General features: G+C 40.9%; 1 protein-coding gene across 1 annotated transcript; it reads left to right on the forward strand.

The window, feature by feature from the left end:
• Positions 1–1,830: 1,830 nt before the first annotated feature.
• Positions 1,831–18,688, forward strand: LOC135473418 (prestin-like). Its single transcript, XM_064753268.1, has 16 exons — positions 1,831–2,323; positions 3,129–3,239; positions 4,519–4,703; positions 5,344–5,508; positions 5,733–5,888; positions 6,480–6,562; positions 7,031–7,178; positions 7,420–7,533; positions 7,992–8,069; positions 8,541–8,636; positions 10,146–10,252; positions 11,918–11,987; positions 12,407–12,568; positions 13,316–13,486; positions 14,301–14,355; positions 18,338–18,688. Exons 1-16 carry the CDS (start codon positions 1,831–1,833, stop codon positions 18,445–18,447), a joined length of 2,304 nt encoding a protein of 767 aa, XP_064609338.1. The 3' UTR covers positions 18,448–18,688.
• The last annotated feature ends 4,524 nt before the right edge of the window (positions 18,689–23,212 follow it).

Here is a 23,212-nt window from a genome sequence, read left to right on the forward strand (position 1 = left end):
CTCCTAAACGTCTCAGCTGCCAATTCCTTGTAGGCTCCTCCTTGTGTCATCACCGGTGTAGCCACACCAGCTACTCTGATTGAAAGTGGGCAAATTCAAACTCTATACCCACAACCATACAAACAGGGGAGATAACCAAGTGGCAATTTTGTGGTCTAGCGTTACATATGTCTGACACCAATATAGTGTGTTTGTACAGAAATCTTCTCTATTTTATTGATGAATGTTGATTGTATGTCTGCGCAAAGTCACTATTATTTAGACTTTACTGATCCTAAATCGTTACTGGCCCATGTATGTCGCTGGGGATCTTTCTACGTTGTCTTTACATCATTGCCACACTAGCAAATTTCGTACAGAATGCCAAGGGCACTGTTGTCACGATGATGATACAGGAAGTGATGCCAGAAAACTCAAAAACTCCTTCTCAACCTTTGTTTCTATAAGTACTATATTTACCTGCATTCTCCTAATTTAAAGTATGCGCATCATAATTCTAACCAAATCCTGAAACAATTTTATTGATCAATGCTGACTAAATAGTTCCACGAGAGGACACAAGTAGTGCGGCTAAGCCGAAACAAACCTACGTGCGTCTCACAGGCTCCAAAGGTCAAACTTGTCTCCATGGCGGCGGGGATGTAAATCGAGCATAAAGAGCGCCACATGCGCTGTAAGGAGTATGCTTTTGCCTATCAACCATGAGGAACGAATGCCGCTACATATCGTGTTCCCGGTTGCTCAGTATAATTAAAGAGAAAAAAAAACTTTTCTTTTTGAAGCCGAAGATATGGCCCGCGGGGCGCGACACGAGGGGACGATATAGTTTGCGCGCGAACGGTGACCGTCCTAGTTCCCTCGCCTCGCGGGTAGCGGCGCGGTTAGCTCCGTCCTCGTGCCGCGGGGCGAGAGGTCCTCATCAGGATTCCATAGGAATGCCCCTTCCACATATCTGTAGTTTTCACTCCTCTTCCTAAGTAATTCGGGTTATATTATTTCGTTTAAATATAAATATTTCGGCATTTCGCTAAGCATGAGTTTCGGCTTGACAAAAGCTGGCAATGTATAGATCTATATTGTGAGATCCGGACTTTGAAATGTGTGTTACCATTTTAAGAGATATGTTAGTATGTTCCCTACTTATCGATACATATGTTATGTAATTTTGAGAACGATGTATTCTCAACACTAATACCGAAAATAACTCGCATCTGCCACACCGTGTACATTCTCAGATTAAGCCCCTACGTGTGACTATTTCCCAACTATTTTGTTGGCGCATGACATTGCTTTGTTGAGATCAGGAGTTTTTTATTGAACGGTAAACCTTTTCTTTCTGTAATGTTTAGCCAAGAATCCACCTCCATCCACTCATCCACCCAATTTCGTTTGTTGCACTCTGTAGCCCTCCACCCCTAAGTATACAAAGACAGAGAGCTGCAGTACAATGTCTAATACTTTTCCAGATGATCCCGGCTGGGTTTCTCACTTCACTGGCCCTGTCTGGGTTGACAGCTGTTCATTTATGGGTATTAAATGCCGTACGGTACTTTATACTGCTGATCACACAGTCTCTACATGCGCACAGCGTCGTCCCCCACTATGACACTTGTTGGTAATACGACACGACAGCCTTGGTTCGTGACACACATTTTGTTCAGCTATTTACAGTTTTACAACCGCAAGTATATATATATGCATACTGCTAAAGTTAAGACCTATTGATTCCCATAGAAAACTCTCCAGGGCCCTGAGGTTTTGGTAGCTTGCACGCGTTATATTAGCCACACATACAGGGGCCAACTACAGGCCATAACAGGGCGAACTGGCATGGATGACGACGACACGGACAGAGGCTGTTCCAGTTCAGGAGGTTCTCCGGGAGGAGGTTTTTCACTGAGCTGTAATGATGACGACATATTTGACGATGACTACGCCGGTTCATCAAGACGCGGGAGTCGTGGAACCCGGAGGGCCAGGGGCCGGACTTCAACTCCTTCACTTTTTTCAAGATCAACCAATTCCGCTAGACAAGTCCAGGGAAGTTCGCCTAATGAGAGAGCCAGCTCTCGCCCTTTGGAAGTTCCGCAGCCAAAGGGACTAGTTTTCAACTTTCAGAACGAGTTTAAACGGTACGACAATCAAAGCGCGTTGTCACTGACACAAGTGCTGCGCAACAAACTTTGCAACGGGAAATCGTGGTCCAAAAGGGTGCGGAGAAACTTTCCGTTTATCGGCATTTTCCGAGGTTATAAGATCAAAGAGGATTTTCCCAATGACCTCGTTTCCGGACTCACAGTCGGCATTATGCAAATTCCCCAGAGTAAGTCGTCTACAAATACAGTTAATATGACATTCGATCCTCTGTCAGCTGTGTATAGAGTGTAAAATATAGTTGTATAGAGTGTAAATAGGCCAATATTACGTCACGGCCACGTTGTGTCTCGTACGTGACTGAGCGGTATCACCCATGTATATATATGAAGAGGTCCAACAGTTTACTCGTTGTCAATAGCTCACGTGTTATAGAGGTACCGTTGTATTCTCGCTATGCGCGTGTGTGTGTGTGTCCACTCGATTGGACATTTTTTTAAATATGATCCCCGTCATTAAAACTGTATGGATGTAGAGCATGTTATATTACCATCTGTTACTTCTCTGTAGACTCTGCTGAGAAGTTTGGACATACCCAGTTCGAGATCGATATATATATATATATATATATATATATATATATATATATATATATATATATATATATACGGATTATAGGAGGGCTGTAAATTGTGGGCATGGCCCTCAAAGTCCGAGCGAACTTATGTCGTTTACCATAACTAGTTGCAGGACTACCATCGTCTATGTGAAATATTAAAAATGGATGTGTTTGATGTATTCAAATAATTAAATGCATTGTGAATGAAATATGTAATAGACAGAGTGACAAAGATCGGGCCTCAGTCTTCGATGAAAGATATTTGTCTGCGAATGTAGTATTCAGTTACCTGCTGCTGAAGAAGCCCGCTTCATCGTTCTACGAATAAGTTTGTTAGATAATAAAATGATATGATAATTTATTGCCATAATTATAGTTATAATGATGCCTATGAACTTTCTGGTCACCGTTTTAGGTATGGCTTACGCCATGTTGGCGAGTCTTCCCCCAATATGCGGTCTCTATACAGCCTTGTTTGCACCAATCATCTACTTCTTCTTGGGTTCTTCGCGGCACATATCCATGGGTAAGACAGTTCATCACTTATCCATTTATTTTTTTGATTGGTGTTTTACGCTAAGAACGTTTCACTTATACGAAGGAGTTCGCTATTGTGGTAGAAGGAAACCGGACTGATCGGAGGGGGGGGGGGGCAACGAATTACCCCTGGGACATTCTGCTGTACTAGCACGCTAAGCACTCAACAACGGAGGCCCAGAATCACCAAATTGTGAGCCCTAGCAATGCCTATAGCTTCGGGTAACGCTAGGCTTTGTGATGATTTGATGGCCTCCTGGTTAGATTGTCAGTACTGTTTTGTGGACAGGAGCTTTCAAGCCCTTAAGGCTGCACAAGTAGATTTCGTTTGATTTGTACACCACAAATTGAGAAAAAAATATTCCTCGAGCATGACATGAAACAAGAGAAATCTACAGAAAAAAATCTTTCTTTTTTCGTTGGATCTCAGCTGTCTGTCCTGGTTCGGCTCTTGGTCCCTCAATAACCAGACTTCAGCGTTAAACACCAATCAAATAAATGTATAAAATAACCATTTTATCGATTATTTCGAATTTTTGTACTTACACTTGTTCTTCTGAAATCAGCTTTCAAGAGTTTATAGGAAGACAAAAGAGAGATTACGGAAATGAGACACTTATATTTCCAGCTAAATCAATGTTCTACAGTATGGTGTAAGAGACCTAAGAAGTACAGATATAAGACTGTAAAATCAATGGAAAAAATCATATGGATACGCCATAACCATGGCTGTTCAATTTCATTATTACGGCGTATTAAAATACGTCTCCACCTATACTAGTCAGTGCGCTCGGACAAGGAAACTCTACCCACATTAAAGTAATAGTACATGGAGTATGTATGATTCGTAACTTTTTGTCTGTACCCTTGAGAAGTCGTATGATAAATGGCGGACATTTGCGTAATTTCCGTCTAAACACACGTTATTTGACAACTGATTTACACCCTACAGGTTGTATTGCTAAATGCAGTTTCTCGTGCATGTCCCGCCATTGGGCGGTATTGAGGATCTTCGTGACAACAAGCGCTCGAAGACGACCGTGTAGCCATTTGCACATTCTAATGTTCGTTAAGATCACGGACGTTGAAGTCCGTGTGTCGTACGTGGATAATGTGTCAGCAACGTACCACTTACCAGTGGTCTAACACGGGACACTCATGTTACCTTCCACCCATAAAATTGACCGCCATCACGCAGTTGGCAACTTGTATTTCATTAAAAAAACAATCAAGTAATCATTTAATCAATCAAACAATCTTGTGTCCAGGAATCATCGCCATTGTCAGTCTGATGATCGGAACTGTGCTGGACAGAGAGGTCGGAAACGATGACGTCACTGATATGAGCAGCATCCTGGCCAATCAGACGGTTTCAAACGCCACATTCACGGACAGAGACATCAAGAAGATACAAGTAGCCACTGCACTCAGCTTCGTCTCCGGTCTTTTTATGGTGGGTATTGTGCCTGTGTTTTTTGGGGGTTTTTTTCAAAGTTACGAAGCCGTTTCCTTTGAAATTACATGAAGACCACGTGACCACCCTCTCGCGGACGAAATAGACACCGGCAGTGACCAGTAAGCCCTAGTTGTGCAAAAAATCGCGTGTGCTCTACAGAAATTCTCAGATTATCTAGGAAGATGAAAACTATACAAATCCAACGAATACACTATCGCTGACAGCGATTCATAAATGAGCATTTTACTATGCTATACCATTAGTGTGAACTATTTTTTTCGCCAACGCCGTCTGATATCAAGGATATCGCATGGTTTCTAGCTTCCCAGACCGTCTTACAGAATAACGCCACGGTTGGCTTGTCTTCCTCTGATCGAGGGGAGATTATATACCTTACCTCTTGTGCGTGGTAGGATTTGTTTAAATTTAAACTAACAACTAAGATTTCTAAAAATCTAAAAAAATAAAAAGTTCCAGCAAAGTTTACGCCTTACGCCTGTAAGGCAATCTTCAGGTATGCGAGAGTTGAGGCATGTCCATCGTTCGCGTTTGTGCTTACCATATGGAAATCGCCTAATTTCAACATTCAAATTTTACGACTAAATACCGATAAATGTTTTCATTTTACTACTGATAGGTTCTTTTTGGCAAACTTGGACTTGGAATTGTGACGTCATATATGTCCGAGCCCCTTGTGAGCGGATTTACGACAGGGGCAGCAACTCATGTCGTTACCAGCCAGGTGAAACATGTATTTGGAGTTAAAGTTCCTCGATATAACGGGGCTTTCAAGGTCATCCAGGTAAGTTGAAACAGGGAGCTTGATGAAAACATGATATCGTGCTTTGAGAATAAATTTCCAATGAGTGGCCTAAACTTCGCGAAGAATTTCGTCCATTGTTTATTGGTTCAAGACATGAATTAAAAAGTTTGCCACCACAAATTATAAGTAGATTAAACATATTTTTTTCTTCTTTGTGCCAGACAGTTAAATCGCAACTTTCTTGACCACTATTTATGTTGCAGACCTGGATCGCTTTCTTCGGAAATATCTCCACCACGAACGTTGCCGCCCTCGTCATGTCTCTAATCTGTATGGTTGTTCTGTACCTGATCAAGATCCAAGTCAATCAGAGATACAAGTCAAGCCTGAGAATCCCTATTCCCATAGAGTTACTAGTGGTAATATCCGTGTCACGGGCTTTTTTTTATAGAGGTTATGTCTATCAGGTTAAATGTCACGATAGAGGAGACTGTTTTGAACTCAGAGTTGCTCTAGTGGTAAGATCCGTGTCACGTGTTTTTTATGGAGGTTATGTCTATCTGGCTAAATGTCACGATCGAAGAGACTGTTTTGAACTCAGAGTTGCTCTAGTGGTAAGATCCGTGTCACGTGTTTTTTATGGAGGTTATGTCTATCTGGCTAAATGTCACGATAGAGGAGACTGTTTTGAACTCAGAGTTGCTCTAGTGGTAAGATCCGTGTCACGTGTTTTTTATGGAGGTTATGTCTGTCTGGCTAAATGTCACGATCGAAGAGACTGTTTTGAACTCAGAGTTGCTCTAGTGGTAAGATCCGTGTCACGTGTTTTTTATGGAGGTTATGTCTATCTGGCTAAATGTTACGATCAAGGAGACTGTTTTGAGCATGGAGCTGCTTTAGTGGTAAGATCCGTGGTAGGAGGTTATGTCTATCTGGCTAAATGTCTTGATCGATGATGGATGTTGTATGACCCTCTTTGCGAGCTCCTTTCTGTTTTTGTATAAATTTAGGTCATACTGGGCACTGTGGCGTCACATTTTGGCAACTTCAATGACAAATACGATTTGAATATCGTCAAAGACATTCCAGCCGGGTGAGTTACTTATGTACTTTCATGACCGCTGTGTCATGTGTCTATCTTGTAAATTTCTTACTGTATGTGTTTTCATGAGCACTGTGTCATGTGTCTATCATGCGAATTGCGTATACTGTATGCGTTTCTTTTGTTGCTATACCATGTGTCACGTATGACTTAATTCCTTAAATCATATGCTCTCTCAGCTGCGAAGATTCTATCATTACCAGTGGTGTTTTGTAGATGTTTTTACAGCTTGTTGGTTGTAATGAGATTGCTCCTTTGAGAAGGTCTAACAAAGGCCGTTTTATCATAACAGTTATACTGACTTATATATAAGAACTGTCATTGTGAAGTTGTATGGACATTACTATATAGAGGAGAAGTAACAACTTTACCGTTTAGATATAATTCACAGAATAAGATTCAGACCCTCTGAATCCCTCTTTGTGTAATCAATTTCTGAATGCATCCTTCCATGCAAAGGATGCCCTCTCCTCAGATCCCGGATGTACACCTGGTGCGGAATTGTGTTTTCGACGCCATTATTATCGGCATTGTGGCATTCGCACAGTCTGTCTCCATGGCCAAGATATTCGCCAAGAAAAACGGCTATAAAATCGACTCAAATCAGGTGAGTACTTCAATATTCGTAACCAAGCTAAAACTTTATATTATGGCTATGCTATAACGCTTAAGGCTTGTGAAAGTTTATGTATTTATTTAGCAGACATGTACCGAAGAAAACAGAATCATGCATGGAACAATTTAGCAAACCAACTGAGCGTTCGTTTTATGGCTTATTAAGATTTTTTGTTGTGTTGTTGCGGATTTTTATGTGATTTTTTTTTTTCAAATTTGTCTGTTTTTTTGAGGAAATGGTAGGCTATGGTGCCGGAAGTGTGTTCGCCTCCATTTTCTCGGGTTATATCACAGCGGCGTCTGTGGCCAGGAGTTCTGTTCAGGAGAGCGCTGGAGGGAAGACACAGGTATGACGTCACGGAAGATGAATTATCCATTTTAAACTGTGTGTGAAGTTTCTTCATTGGCCACCAATTGCTTTTTATTGGACCTTTTCCTCGTCAAAAATACCGGGTGGTTTACGAGATATTCAGATTTCAAAATGGCGCTAAATGACTCTCACCATAATCACAACTAGCTGCCTGCACCGTAGGTCTATGTTTCATTAACAAGTGTGGCAGTATTTTTAGTAGTATTTATTTGGTTAGTGTTTCACGCCGTGCTTAAGAATATTTCAATTATACAAAGGCGGTTATTCTGGATTGTTGTTGGAGGAAACCTTGGATTTAGTACTAAAACGTGTTAATGTTTCATTCCAAAGAGAAAGTTTCTTGCCATTTAATATTAACCACATGCTTCATTATCTTGAAGGCTTTTTTGTACATTGTTTGTTTTGATGATTTGTCAGTGATCTGTTTTCTTCTAGGTCGCTTCGCTGTTTTCGTGTGCGATCGTCTTCGTCGTCGTGATGGCCGTCGGTCCGTTGTTCTACAATCTTCCAACGGTAGGCCTACCTATGTGTGAAGTGTCTGGTAACTTGCTTAGTATCTACAAGCTTTGTTTTTCAATCATCTTTCGTTTTATTAATTCAAAGCCGTTGTTCACACGATTAAGGTGTACAGTATACACTACAGATTCTGTCCTTAACGGTTTGGATGGCTATTCGTTAAACATTAGCTACTCAATTATGATTATTTTTGTGGTGCGCTATCTTCACAGTGATATAATAGTACAGTATAGTTGTCTTTTCAAACCAGGAAACTGGACTTGAAGTCTTGGTGTTCATAGTTATTTTCTTGGCCATCTTCAACTGTTTCTACAAGTGCCCTCCTTAGTCGTTTCCATTATTGCCGTCTCTCTGACATTGTACTCATTTATGTTTGTCTTTTTTCTCTGACTGTTTTGGCCATTATTTTGCCAGCCGTCATTTGACGTATCTCTGACATTCTATACATTTACTTGTCTTATCCTCCAGTGTGTTTTGGCAGCCGTCATCATTGTATCTCTACGAAGTCTATTTCTGCAAGTCTTTGATCTCCGGCATCTGTGGAAGATCTGCAAATTTGACTTTGTAAGTTCTTGGCATATTCTTATTTATACACTGAATCATCTAGGTTTAGTGAGCGTTAATATGTTTTGATCACCAAGGCCCACGAGGAATAATATATCAATCTCAGCGTTGGACGCGGATTCACCGAGATTCCTCGAGATTCTGTCGCTCCAGCCTCACCTTTTCTCGGAGATCTGTAGGTGATTTCGCATGAATCACACACCTTCCAATGTTCCATGTGCAATCAACTATAGCTCTGCTGCTGATCTGTGCTTTACAAGGCGGCTTTACGTCACGCAGTTTATCAGGTCCCTGGTGAAGGACGATATTTACCTTCAGCGTTTGCCTTGGCATGAGTAAAACTACTTCGTTTAGCTTTTATTCCAACATTTGCTATGAGTGTAAAGACTTGGAAGGGAGTAGTCAATATTATGGTGTCTACAGTGGAGGACAGATTCTAATCGTATATCTAATCGGCGGCATAAAACTATGCATATGCCTTTCAATTTAACTGGCTAGTCGTGGCGGTGATGCAAAGCGAGAGAATGGAGAGCGGCGCATTTGCTTTAAGGCGTCCGGAGAAGACGTTGTCATGGACAAACTAATGCAAACCCAGGACCCGAAATGAAAAAAGCCCACTTATTATTGCTACCATATACATTGGGTACACGTTCTTATTAACTATTGAAAAGATCAGGATGACCCACGTTACAGCTTGCGTACTATGAACGTTGTATCTCTCCTGGTACTTGTACCTTAAATCAGAGATTACATTTCATAACCCTGGTGTTCGACGGTTGCAAATATCTGCGCTATAACTAAACAGATGGCTTGGCTTGTATTACACTATGTAAACCTTGAATCTCGGACTCATCGCGTAATGCTCCACAGACACTTCCTAAATTAACGACATCTTTATTGTATGTTTCTGTTTAAAACGGAGGTTTAAAATGCATGGATTGAATGGCGCACTTATATGTAAGTCGCAGAGTGATGAAACGCCTCAACGTCAGAAATTGAGGATTTTTTGAAGGTGGTGATGTCCTCTTACGACAAATTAGCGTTTCATTCCTGGCTCAGTTGATGAATCCACACACCGAGCCATGTAACATATTCGTATCTATATATTCATTTATTTATATTTATATATATATATATATATATATATATATATATATATATATATATATATATATATATATATTTTAGGACAGCATATCCTAACTTTAAAAAAAATTTATAATCTGCTAAATTGAACGGAAAGTCTGTTGTGTGAGTGATGCTAAAATGCGGCAGATTATTCTGTTAACTACAGCTCAAATATTTCAGTAATTCAACATAAAGGTTGTACGTATTAGACTAAAGGGATATTTGGCTCAACATTATGTCATAATAACAGAACGTATTTAAGAATGTATTTTATCACTCAGACAATAGACTAAAATTAACAAATTATATATTGAGTGTAGCAAACCGACAATAAGATGCTGGCAAACAGCCCTGAAGATTCAAGCACTTGTTTTCCTACAGCTCATCTGGATCGTGACATTCCTGGGGGTAGTGATCCTAGACGCTGACTACGGGCTGGGTATCGGCATCATCTTCTCCCTCCTCACGGTCGTGCTAAGAGCTCAGAGGTGGGTATTAAAGCGTGGACACTTCAGGCCTCGTATATATATATATATATATATATATATATATATATATATATATATATATATATGTATATATATATATATATATATATATATATATATATATATATATATATATATATATATATATATATATATATATATATATATATATATATATATATATATATATATATATTATAGGTACATAATCCCAGTGGGCAGGACCGTGATCATGTGGTGCAGGCGATTGCCTTTCAATCAATAGAACACATACGAGGTGCGATTTCAAACCCAACCTTCGACAGGAAATTTGTAGACCAGCGTGGACGATGCTCATGTGGCCGCTTGCGGAGTTTGACGTTCGTTGAAGACCACTTGACTCAAGACCTCCACCAGATTGAATAGTGTGTCCATACTGTATGTCACATACATGGGAAGGTTCGTAAGTAACTTGCCAGAGGGCGGTGGTTTACGCCTGCCATTCCGTTTTTTTGCCTTCCACCCATAAACTGACCACCGTCGTAAAAATGAAACATTCTAGAGTATGTCATCAAGCAGCAATCAAATATATCATTACATAGGTCTAAAATTTGTTTCATTCTTCCCAGCTTAGCTTTGAGAAATACGATGTAGTTAATGTGGAAGTTAAACTGGGAACATTGCCAACCTATCCCAGTGCTAACCAGGATATAATACGTGTGTAAAAGTATAATGGGCAACTATTCCCGCCTAAACTAATTGGGACCTGCATGTGCTTTGTAACCTTGTGTTCATTTCTGGCTTACTTTCAGGTTTCATAACGAAAATGCATACATGTATATCAAGTATTGACAGAAAATCGAGAGAGATCCTTTTTCTTCTGACATTCCCGTCCCATCACCGTGACCCCAGTGACATTGGCGTTGTTCAAGATTTCTTTACAAAATTTGATACTAGTGGCAGTGAAATAAAGCGAAAGTTACGCAGTGGGGCTTGCGCTGTAAGGAGTACATGTATGCAACCATTGCATGCAATAGTCTCGTCAAGACCATACTGTCTGGATGCCCCCTGTGTTTAGCAATAGTCTCGTCAAGACCATAATGTCTCGATGTCCCCTGTGTTCAGCAAAGAGTCTGTTTACGAAGCAAACGGAACTTGGGAATAACGGAATGCTTGGAGACTTGTCAACTACTTAACTTGTTTGATCGAAATAGTGAACTTACTCAGAGTTTCATCGATTATAAGTCAACTGACGGGTAAAATAATATGGTAAAATATTACTTCACAGTTGAGGATAGTGCAACAACTGGTTGACCCGTATCAGTGTAATGGCTCGGGCGGGGCGGATTACTTGCCTTCGGTAAGCCGTCTCAGTGAAGCAGCACTAAATAAAAGAGCGGAGGAAATCCGTCCTGCAACAAGGAGGCACAGTACATGCGCTCTAAGGATTCCTTCGTCGTCATATGACTGAAAAATTGTTGAGTACGACGTTAAACCCCAAGCACTCACTACTTCACAGTTCGTTAGAAAATACTTATGAACAAAACGGAATTTCTTGATCCTTCCATGTTGCATATTATTTTAATTCTCAAAGAGAAAAGTGTAAAAGAGAAATTTCCTCCAGCCTGGAGGTAGATCGCGCTTACCTATCACCGTTTTACATTTATAATTCCATTTACATTTCAGAACAAAAAGCGTCACTATTGGGGAGGTAAATTATACACATCTTTTTAGATCGACGAAGGATTACAAGGCGGTGAGTGTATCTCATACCGAAATACGTGGTAATGACGTAGTCGTTTGCAGCGTTGAGATGTATGTATGAATGTAGCTAAACGCTTGAAGCTTCTTAAAAATTCACTTTGGTAAAAAGAGTTACATTTTTTCATAGTTAATGAGTTTTCTGTTGGAAACCTTACAACCATTGCAAAGACTTATACCGGATGCAGTTTAAAACAGAAAAAAGTAATTTAAAAATTCGGAAGAAAAAGACCTGTTTTCGGTTGATTTTCGGAAAACATACATAAGCCTACTGTTTTTTAACATTCGATGCATTTATCTATTTACTGTATATCTCTTTGTCAGTGTTTATGGAATTTTTGCTGACCTTTGGAATGGAATAAACTCTTGCCTGGAATTGAATTATAAAAAATATAAAATGTCTATTATTTTCAGATTCACCTCGTGACGGGCGTCTCCATATTGTACTATAATTCCCCGATTTATTTTGCGAACGCGGACAAGTTTGTGCACAGCGTCCATGAAGCTCTTGGTATTGATCCCAGTAAAGAAAAGAGGAAACGTCCAGAGGGCCACGGTGGGACTCCCGATGTGGAAGTATGTTTTCTGTTAGTTCTACATTAGTTGCAGAACAATGATCAGTCCAAGTTGGCCAGTGCGTCGGGAAAGTTATATCATTACTCTCTGTTAAGGTGCCTCTCTTGGCATGGTGCGAAAACGTACGCGCTTTTTGATTGGTAGATAATGTTCTCTTTCGATTTGGAATGTCTTCGTGTCCATTTGATTTTTTTTCTTCCAAAAGAAAATCAAAGCGGCGATACAGGAGATTTTAAAACTTTTTGGAAAATTTTCGAACATTTTTAACACTATGAACAGTAGTTGTACGAGTCTGACATTTACTGATAATAATAATTTGTATATATTCTAAGGGCATATAGAGCCGTGTGGGTGTCGCCCCCAGCTGCTTTAGAAGCCTATACGTAATGTCATACACCTCCGCGCTATTTAGTGCCAGTAAAGGAAATACACGATGAACAGTTTTCAATCAAGTCCTTAGTCTTTCACAATGTGTAAAATTTGATCATTTTTAATGAAACTATCACTCATGTTCATGTCCATGCGGCTATTCCGTCTAAATGCAATTCACACGATTAACCAAGTCGTCTTGCTTCACATTTACAGCTTGCGGATGATCGTGGGTTTCCCTCGGGCTCTGCCCGGTTTCCTCCCACCATAATGCTAGCCACCGTCGTATAAGTGAAATATTCTTGAGTACGGCGTTAGACACCAATCAAAACAAATAAATAAATAAATTTCTTCACATTTATTGTTACATCACTGCAGGCCGCTGAACCAGAGACCAAAGAATTGGACAAAAATGATCCGCTACAATTACAGATGGCTGAAGAGAAAGAGATGCTTGAGTCCGAAAATATGCTGAAAATTAAACACGTTGTCCTGGACTGTAGCGGGGTGAACTTCGTGGACATCATGGGGGTGAAAGCTTTCGTGGAGGTATGGTTGTCGCACTGTCAGGGGTTGGGGGTATAGGAGTGAACATGGGACGTCGGTGGGCTACAGGCCAGCTTTCAAGTGTCCCGGGAAATGGAATATAAAATGACTGTTCGGTGTGAACGAACGAAGGACTTTCAAGGCAGTAAAGGATAACATTTTATTGTTGCGTGTAATATTTGACCTATATATATATATATATATATATATATATATATATATATATATATAGATAGATAGATAGATAGATAGAGAGAGAGAGAGAGAGAGAGAGAGAGAGAGAGAGAGAGAGAGAGAGAGAGAGAGAGAGAGAGAGAGAGATCGGCACAAAAGAGAAATGGCATTTTTTTTAAAATGTACCTTGAAGAAACATATAAATCTGTCGAGTGCAAGTTCATGGAAACAAGGTTTTTCTTGCCGTCTGTTTACGTCAACGTGTATACTTGTTCTTCTAGTGCCGCCGTCGTATAAGTGAAATATTCTTGAGTACAGCGTTAAACACCGATCAGATAAATCCATTGTTTATTTATTTATTTATTTATTTATTTATTTATTTATTTGATTGGTGTTTTACGCTGTATACTCAAGAATATTTCCCCTGTATACGACGACGACCAGCATTATAGTGTGAGGAAAACAGGCAGAGCCCTTTGAAAAAATGAACTAAATTGTCCGTTTATAATTATATGCCGTTGTATAAGTGATTTGTTCTTGAGTTCAGCCTAACACCAATCAAATTAATTAAATGTTTTGTCAAAATTTTTAGTGAATTATATGCCCCAGATTATGTAAACTTGACAATTTTATGTCATTTCAGATAATCGAGGATTACAAGTCGATTGATATAGGAGTCAGTCTTGCTCAGTGCAATGGTAAGATTTAAGACATGCGCACAAAACATAATCTGAATTTAAATGGGGCATCTTTCCCGCCTAAAGTCATTGGGATATTAACTGTGTAGTCTTTTTGTTCGTTCCTGCCTATAAATTTGCGATGAGGTTTTCTGAACAAACCGGTAACGTATTACTCATTCGCTGCAAAAGAACAATGGTAAATCCAGTTGGACCCTATTCGCCATTAAGCGGGAAGAGGCACCCCGGTTTTAATCGCCTTACAAATTTAACCATGGATATTTCCAGTGGTTACATATAAATGTTTGTAAGAGGCAGACAAATAATAAAATATCGACATTTCGGTCAGGCCGTCGCCTTTAAAATCGATGTTCTTGGTCCTCCGATGCCAGTATATACACTGACGGTGTGGGGTATCATATCTGGTATATCTGGCATTGTGTGCCCGTGAGACAGTATACTGTGATTGTGTGAGTGGTCTTGGCTGGTGTGTCTGGCGTGGCGCGAGAGTGATTGTGTGAGTGGGGCATGCTGAGTATGAATACTGTGTTTGAGTGATGTGTCTTATCTGGTGTGTTTAGAATGCCGTTCCAACTACACAGTATACCGTGATTTTGTGCAGCGTCGGTCATGGCCGGTGTGTTTAGCTTAGCGTTCCAGTGAGGTAGAATACGGGTGACTGTGTGCGGCGTCGATCTTGGCTGGTGTGTCTGGCATGACTTTCCAGTGAGGTAGAATACGGGTGACTGTGTGCGGCGTCGGTCATGGCCGGTGTTATGTATGACTATTTAACGTTTTCATGTACTGTTAGTCTGCGGACCTTGGTGAAAGCATAACAGGCCCTGTTATATATGTACAGCGCGGACCGGATGGAAAGCACCTTGTTCAATGCTTTGTTTATTTTATTGGCTGTTCATTGGCTGTTAATTCTGTGTTTAAAAATAGTTGAATCCACCTGGAACGTATATAAGCCGTGTTTTCTGTGCAGAGTGGAGGTATTTTTGCTGCATCCACTGGGAGCCAGGAGAGTGTGCGACGCTCTCGTATCGAGTCCACTGTATTGATATGAGCTGGTGATGCCAGTTTCATTTGGGAGGACAGATTTTTATGCCGGCACCGTTTGTGTACCACAGTAGTACTGATGTCTGGTTTATGTGAATTTCTGCGGAAGTCACGTTTATTGGTGTTCGGATCATTATTATGATTATACAGTGTTGACTGTGTAATTTGTTTAACACGCTGACCTCACCTGACCGACAAGGTCGTCAAGGACTCTAAACTGAAGTTTTCAGTTTTGTAAAGGACGTTCGTTCTGCCACAAGGTGACATTACTCTACGTCTCTGAACGGCTCGTTTGTGAGTTTCTGCGGGAAACTGTTCTAAAGTGGATTATACCTCCATGCCTGTATTTACCCTGTGTTGTGCTCTGCGGGTGTGACGTCATTCAAAGGCTTGACTGTTCCAGTTCTGTGTAACCTGTGTACTGTGTTCGCGTTCGCTAACCTAGCGAAGTACCTGACTGGGACAATTTGTGACTTGTGTGAATTGTGTGTTTATCCCATGGTCTTTACGTTGGATCTCCTGGAATACGTTCCTTGGGATGCAAAGGTGAACTGGAAACTTTTAAAGACCGGTAATACTGATGTGTATGTTTTTTATGTTGTTGTTGTTGAACTGTCTGTAAAACTGTAATATTGGGTCACTGAGTCTGTTTTCTGTTGCTGTTTTCAATACCGTAACACCGGTGTGTCTGGCATGACTTTCCAGTGAGGAAGAATACGGGTGACTGTGTGCGGTGTCGGTCTTGGCTGGTGTGTCTGGCATGGCGCTTCAGTGAGTGATCGTATGCGGCGTCGATCTTGGCTGGTGTGTCTGGCATGACTTTCCAGTGAGGTAGAATAAGGGTGACTGTGTGCGGCGTCGATCTTGGCTGGTGTGTCTGGCATGACTTTCCAGTGAGGTAGAATACGGGTGACTGTGTGCGGCGTCGATCTTGGCTGGTGTGTCTGGCATGACTTTCCAGTGAGGAAGAATACGGGTGACTGTGTGCGGTGTCGGTCTTGGCTGGTGTGTCTGGCATGGCGCTTCAGTGAGTGATCGTATGCGGCGTTGGTCTTGGCTGGTGTGTCTGGCATGGTGTTCCAGTGAGGTAGAATAAGGGTGACTGTGTGCGGCGTCGATCTTGGCTGGTGTGTCTGGCATGACTTTCCAGTGAGGTAGAATACGGGTGACTGTGTGCGGCGTCGATCTTGGCTGGTGTGTCTGGCATGACTTTCCAGTGAGGTAGAATACGGGTGACTGTGTGCGGCGTCGATCTTGGCTGGTGTGTCTGGCATGACTTTCCAGTGAGGAAGAATACGGGTGACTGTGTGCGGCGTCGATCTTGGCTGGTGTGTCTGGCATGACTTTCCAGTGAGGTAGAATACGGGTGACTGTGTGCGGCGTCGATCTTGGCTTGTTTGTCTGGCATGGCGCTTCAGTGAGTGATTGTATGCGGCGTCGGTCACGGCTGGTATGTCTGGCATGGCATTCCAGTGAGTGATTGTGTGTGGTGTTGGTCATGGCTGGTGTATCTGGTGTGGCGTTCCAGTGAGTGGTGGTGTGCGGCGTTGGTCTTGGCTGGTGTGTCTGGCATGGCGTTCCAGTGAGTGATTGTATGCGGCGTCGGTCACGGCTGGTATATCTGGCATGGCATTCCAGTGAGTGATTGTGTGTGGTGTTGGTCATGGCTGGTGTATCTGGTGTGGCGTTGCAGTGAGTGGTGGTGTGCGGCGTTGGTCACGGCTGGTATGTCTGGCATGGCATTCCAGTGAGTGATTGTGTGACGTTGGTCTTGGCTGGTGTGTCTGGCATCATGTTCCAGTGAGTGATTGTGTGTGGCGTCTGTCATGGCTGGTGTATCTGGCATGGCGTTCCAGTGAGTGGTTGTGTGCTGCGTTGGTCATGGCTGGTATGTCTGACATGGCGTTCCAGTGAGTGGTTGTGTGCTGCGTTGGTCTTGGCTGGTGTATCTGGCATGGCGTTCCAGTGAGTGGTTGTGTGTAGCGTCTGTCATGGCTGGTGTATCTGGCATGGCGTTCCAGTGAGTGGTTGTGTGCTGCGTTGGTCATGGCTGGTATGTCTGGCATGGCGTTCCAGTGAGTGGTTGTGTGCTGCGTTGGTCTTGGCTGGTGTATCTGGCATGATGTTCCAGTGAGCGATTGTGTGTGGCGTCTGTCATGGCTGGTGTATCTGGCATGGCGTTCCAGTGAGTGGTTGTGTGCTGCGTTGGTCATGGCTGGTATGTCTGGCATGGCGTTCCAGTGAGTGATTGTGTACGGCGTTGGTCATGGCTAGTGTGTCTGGCATGGCGTTCCAGTGAGTTAGAATACGGGTGACTGTGTGTGGCGTTGGCCATGGCTGGTGCGCCTGGCATGGCGTTCTAATGAGTGTTTGTGTGCGGCGTCGGTCATGGCTGGTGTGTCTGGCATGGCGTTGCAGCGAGTGTTTGTGTGCGGCGTCGGTCATGGCTAGTGTGTCTGGCATGGCGTTCCAGTGAGTGATTGTGTGCGGCGTCGGTCTTGGCTGGTGTGCCTGGCATGCCGTCCCAATGAGAGAATATATCATGAGTGTGTGCGATCTTGATCAGGGTCGGTATTCTGCTGAGGTAATATCAAAAACAGATTGATAATGGAACCTGCCAGAATTATAATCCTGAAAACAACGTTAAATCTCAGTGACAGAAAAATACAATCGAACATTAAGAACATAGCTTTCACCATATAGGCAAGTTTGTCACTACCCTGCAAGATATCATTCGCCAGTGACGTTTTCCGCTTACAAATTAATTTCATGCTGGTTGTGAAAATTATTTTGTATGTACTTGTATCCACTGCATCCAAGATATCGATAATTAAATGACGATAGATGACTAAGACAAAATAATTATAAGAATTTCTTGATATTAGTCTGACATATTGGCTATGAAAATTAAACATGTTTTGTCTGTTTCTTTTTAATTCAGATGACGTCGTGGACGTTTTCAAGCGCAGTCCTTATTGGAAAGAATTCTACCAGAGAACATACCTTCGTCTCCAAGATTCGATAACAGCGGCAACCAATGGTGCATCTTAATATCTCTGTTTACATAGATACAAAATTTCTTTATTTGTTATTCAAATACGTTTTGTTGGTGCTAACTCACGTCCAATACATGTGAAGTTTTAATTCCTACTCGTTGTGGGATATAGCAAGCGGAGCGGACAGCCACAAAGTTTATAAAGGATTATAGAGGGTATTTCCATGTAGTGGTGTTGCAATGTCCGTAAAATTATTTACAAGCCTTGTAAAGTAAGTACTGAGAAGGCAGCTAACTTCGAACAGCATCTCACAGATAATACGTATATAAAGTTTCTGAAAAAAAAAAATCTGACTTCGTTAAATTGGTATGGATGTATGTATTCTTGGGTGTTTGAAAGAGATTGGTCGTTATAGGTGTGTCTAGGCCTAGATACACTGTGTATTCTTGTAGCAGGGCGAGTGCTGCCGCCACTAAAGTATCATGTCGAAGACACCAGACATGACACCCCACCCAGTCACCTTATACCAACCCGACCCGCATTTGATCCCGGGTGTTGAATTCATTCCCATTGCCATGCATAATGTAATATAAAAGGTTTGGATTTTATTTCATTTCATTTTACTGATGTTTAACGCCGTTTTTAAGGACTTTTTCACTGAGTTCATCATCATCCTTCACCGGGTACATGACAAATGGCAGTGGAAACAGCGAAAGCTGGATTCGAACACGTTATTTCAGTGATCCAGGGCCAGACGTTCAAGCCGGAAATGTATACATATCTCACTAATGCGTTTTCAAACCACATACCATGATACCACTGACCACAGCTGAAACGTGTGAAGCTGTGTGTTCTAAACATATAAAGTGAAATATTCTTGAGTAACATCCAAATCGAATAAATAAATCATATCAGAACATATAACGTTCATAAGTTTACAAATATATAATCATTCATTTATTTATTTATTTATTTATTTCATCGTTGTTCGACGTCGAGATCAAGAATTCTTCGATAATATAACTACGGTGATTTTTATGGGTAGGAGAAAACGAGATAAAACCACCGACTTTCGTCCTAGTAGAAATAGCAAGAGTTGGATTTGGGCACGCGAATTCATTCCAAGGTTTTGAAAGCAGATATGCCTACATTAAATGAGTAGGTTTCATCAGTGCACCTGTACACTGGGACTGCTACGTGCTGAGACTGTTCCACGCTGGGACTGTTGTCGCCAATATCAAACCAAAATGCCCTCAAATCGTGCTTTTAATATATATATATATTTTTATGATAAGTGTTTATATTATAAAGTGTGCCATGCACTTTTCACTGTAAAATTACAGTGTAATTTGTTACAGTGTAGCTCTGGGTGGCAAGTCGGCCGGGGACGCATTCTAAGCGGTTTTTTAATCCAACATTCCAAGTGACTATTCCTATTATTTCAAAAACTGTTATTCACTTGCTTACATAACCAACGAAAATGTTTCATATAAATGTCATTTATTAGGTTGTCAACTCTGTTGCTCTGTTGAATAAAAGCTTACAAAATCAAATCATGTTTTTAAGGGGTAAAAGTGGTCTCTAGACAGATCTAGTCTAGATACCGGTTCATAAGGCTTGGGGCCACCTTTCTGTGTATGTCTTACCCTTGCGAAAACGAACGGGGGTTGGGGCTAGTCAACTCACCGCTGATGGAAGGACGGTCTCTATAATATACTCATCCATACAGGGCGTAAACACATATCTTGCATTGTAGAAAGAATGGATATTTGCACATGCAACAAAGCAAACATATAGACCTATATATTTTAGAAATTCTTTCTCTACTGTTTCAGCTGGCCTAAATGTAGATAATAAATCAAATTGCCAAATAGATGTACCCGGTAAGACGGCTCGGAAGTTGGAGGTCATGTGACCACCCTTTCAAGTCGAACAAAATGGCCGCCCAATGTTAAAGCACTGGGGAAAAGGTCACTTTTTGCTACTTCACTAGCGACCAGTAAGGCCTTGTTGTACAAAACAACGCCACGAAAGCTCTACAAAAATACCCAGACTATCTGGAAAGTTGAAAATCATACAAATTCAACAGATACAAGATCGTGGACTGCGATTCAAAAATAGGCGTTTTTCTATGCAATAAAGTTGGGAGCTTGGGAAGTTTTCTTCACCCACGCCGTTTGTTGCTAAGGAGATAACGTGGTCTCTAGCTTCCGATCCGTCTTACAGAATATACACACTACGTTGGCCTACGGTTTTAGGCCTCACCTATTTCATATTAAAACGATTGTTTATACCAAATGTAGTGAGGCGAGGCTGAAGGCCGAGCCGAGCCAAGAGAGGCCTGTAGGTAACATGTAAGTTAAAGGAGAAGAAAATTTAAATATCAATCAAATACCATTGAAAAGAGTATGCTTTTCCTCGTGGGTGCATGTCACAAAATATTCTAATATGTACCTGAAGTTGATAAATTGTAAATAAAGCCAGCACCAAAATCCGCTGTAGGCGACCCCATTTTGCCTAAGAACTAGTCCTGAAGTCCTCTGTGTTAGAAGGAGAATTGGCGTTGGAAACCGCCAAAGTGCAGTTCGTACATTTCCGGCTTCCCAGAAGGTAGAGAACAGTACAGTTCGTTTTCAGCTTGATGATAGGGAAACCGGAATGTTGGTCGTAGGCTCCGAGTTTACACGAACAAGCCGGCAGTTTTAACGACTCTCATTGGTTGAGAGGCAACACACCCCCAGCATAAATTACAGGGTGTTAAAGATGGAGGACGCGAAGCACTCAGCGATTTATATCAGCTTTGCTGTTTTCAGGCTTTACGTGTATGGCGAGGAAAAATCGCAAAATTATGCAGCAGGCACCACACGATAGAAAGAAATGTGCTCTTTTCAGCCTATAGTGTCATTTTTTAAAGTTTTCTTCTCCTTTAAATTCATTTGCACGTCGTATTCGTGAAACATCGTAAAAGTGGCCGCCTAACTTCCGGTTTTTATAATAGATGCCATGTTGGAAGAATTATGGGGAAAACAACAAGAAAGTGTCATCCGCACCAGGATCTAAAAATTATCAGCACTGCACGCTTAGGATTTTCACCACCGAGTGACACACAATCACCATTAATCTTTTAAACTGCGTTTTTTTTCTAGGCCACTTTTAGTCGAAGTTGTCGTAAGAACCCGATGCCAAAGGTATCCTAGCAATTACGTGGAAATCAGCAATCGGCTCAGTTTGCAACGGAGATTCAGTTTCACATGACTTGAGTTGGATGTAAATTGATGCTTTTGGAATGGAAAGTTTTACTAGATATATTACTCAGTACTTATTAGTCACAAACTAACTGCTCGTCTTATTTATTTATTTATTTATTTATTTATTTATTTATTTAAAACTAACTGCTCGTCTTATATATTTATTTATTGTTAACGTAAAGGCAGTACACAGCACAATCTACACCATAAGGCGTAGGCCTACATAGACCTCTCATCTCATCAGAGGCCATAGGCACAAAAAATGGTACAAAAATCGAATTGTTTAGTTACTTTCACTATGTCGTGTTATATGACCTAATATTTCATTAGCAATTTATTTTAACTACATCTTACTCGACTGATAAAATGAGTTTACAGTTATCCGAAAGACGCAGAGACGAAAAATGCATGGTGCAGCAAGTGTAAATGACATCTGATAATATATTTCAGGCAGGAAAATAAAAATGGTTCATAAAGAGATTTTATTATCGGCATTTTTACATGTATAGACCTTCATAATAAGTTTAAGTTTTGTCTTATGTCTTTGAACTGAATATTTGGATTACAGATGGTTTTATAATAAAATCCTAACTGAATTTCAATATAATTTAAGACAAATGTACCAGATTCTCCCGTAATAATTCTGGCCATTGTCTTCGTCCAACACCCTTCGGCACAGCTTAAAACTCCAACCAAATAAATAAATAATTCAAATACGCCCATTATATAACCAGTATAAATAACATGCCTATACATGTATTTCATTTTATTACAAACTTGTTTTCATCTCCTACTTCCTATTTCCTTTTTTATTATTTTAATTAGTTATTATTTATTCGTTTAATTTTGTTTATGAGTCATAAATATTACAGATTTTGAAACCAAATAACAAATAATTATATATTACAGGTTTTTCTAACTGTAATAATAAATCATTTTTGAAGTGTACATATGTATCTATGGTCTATTCCACATGGTTAGCATCGTCAGAGGTTACAATGTATCAACTCTTTAGTTAAATGCATATATTCTGCACATGCAGTAAATTTATGCGGCACCTCTTGTTAATTTCTCTTTGACAAACTATGCCATTGTTTTTTAGGCCGTACATGAAAATTGCTCACTTACATGGTGTCAGTCAGTTTTATGGGTAAATGAAACCAATACAGAACCTGGAGAAAATCCAATCCAGTCTACTAGAAAGCCTTGTATGGGTTCTGCAGCATATTCTTCAATTTTATTCATAGTTCGCGGATGCTCTTTGTATCTAAAAATGAATATTAACGTTCAAATTAAGGAAATCACAGTTTCCTGTCTGAGCTACAAACATGGACTGAAATCACTGCTGATGTATAGGCCTAAGGCTATAAATCAGAAAAGAGCACCAGCCACGTAAGTTTAAGGCATAAGACCATCCAGACTGATCTATACAGGAAGTGGTAGCTTTACATGGGTGTTACAAAAAAGTGACGACAAATCCCGGCATGGCGCTCCATAGAGTCTCCCAGTAAAGAGATGCATTGATGGGTAGAAGCATTATATTGTTTGCTGTCGATGCTTAATGGGAAATGT

This window comes from Liolophura sinensis, chromosome 8 (assembly GCF_032854445.1).
Source record: "Liolophura sinensis isolate JHLJ2023 chromosome 8, CUHK_Ljap_v2, whole genome shotgun sequence".
NCBI classification, from domain to species: Eukaryota; Metazoa; Mollusca; class Polyplacophora; order Chitonida; family Chitonidae; genus Liolophura; species Liolophura sinensis.

Excerpts from the sequence above, each read along its gene's own strand:
- LOC135473418 (XM_064753268.1), top strand. The coding sequence starts at position 1,831 with ATGGATGACGACGACACGGACAGAGGCTGTTCCAGTTCAGGAGGTTCT. Across the intron at positions 7,179-7,419 it reads ATAAAATCGACTCAAATCAG|GAAATGGTAGGCTATGGTGC; the intron begins GTGAGTACTTCA and ends TGTTTTTTTGAG. Across the intron at positions 11,988-12,406 it reads CGACGAAGGATTACAAGGCG|ATTCACCTCGTGACGGGCGT; the intron begins GTGAGTGTATCT and ends TATTATTTTCAG.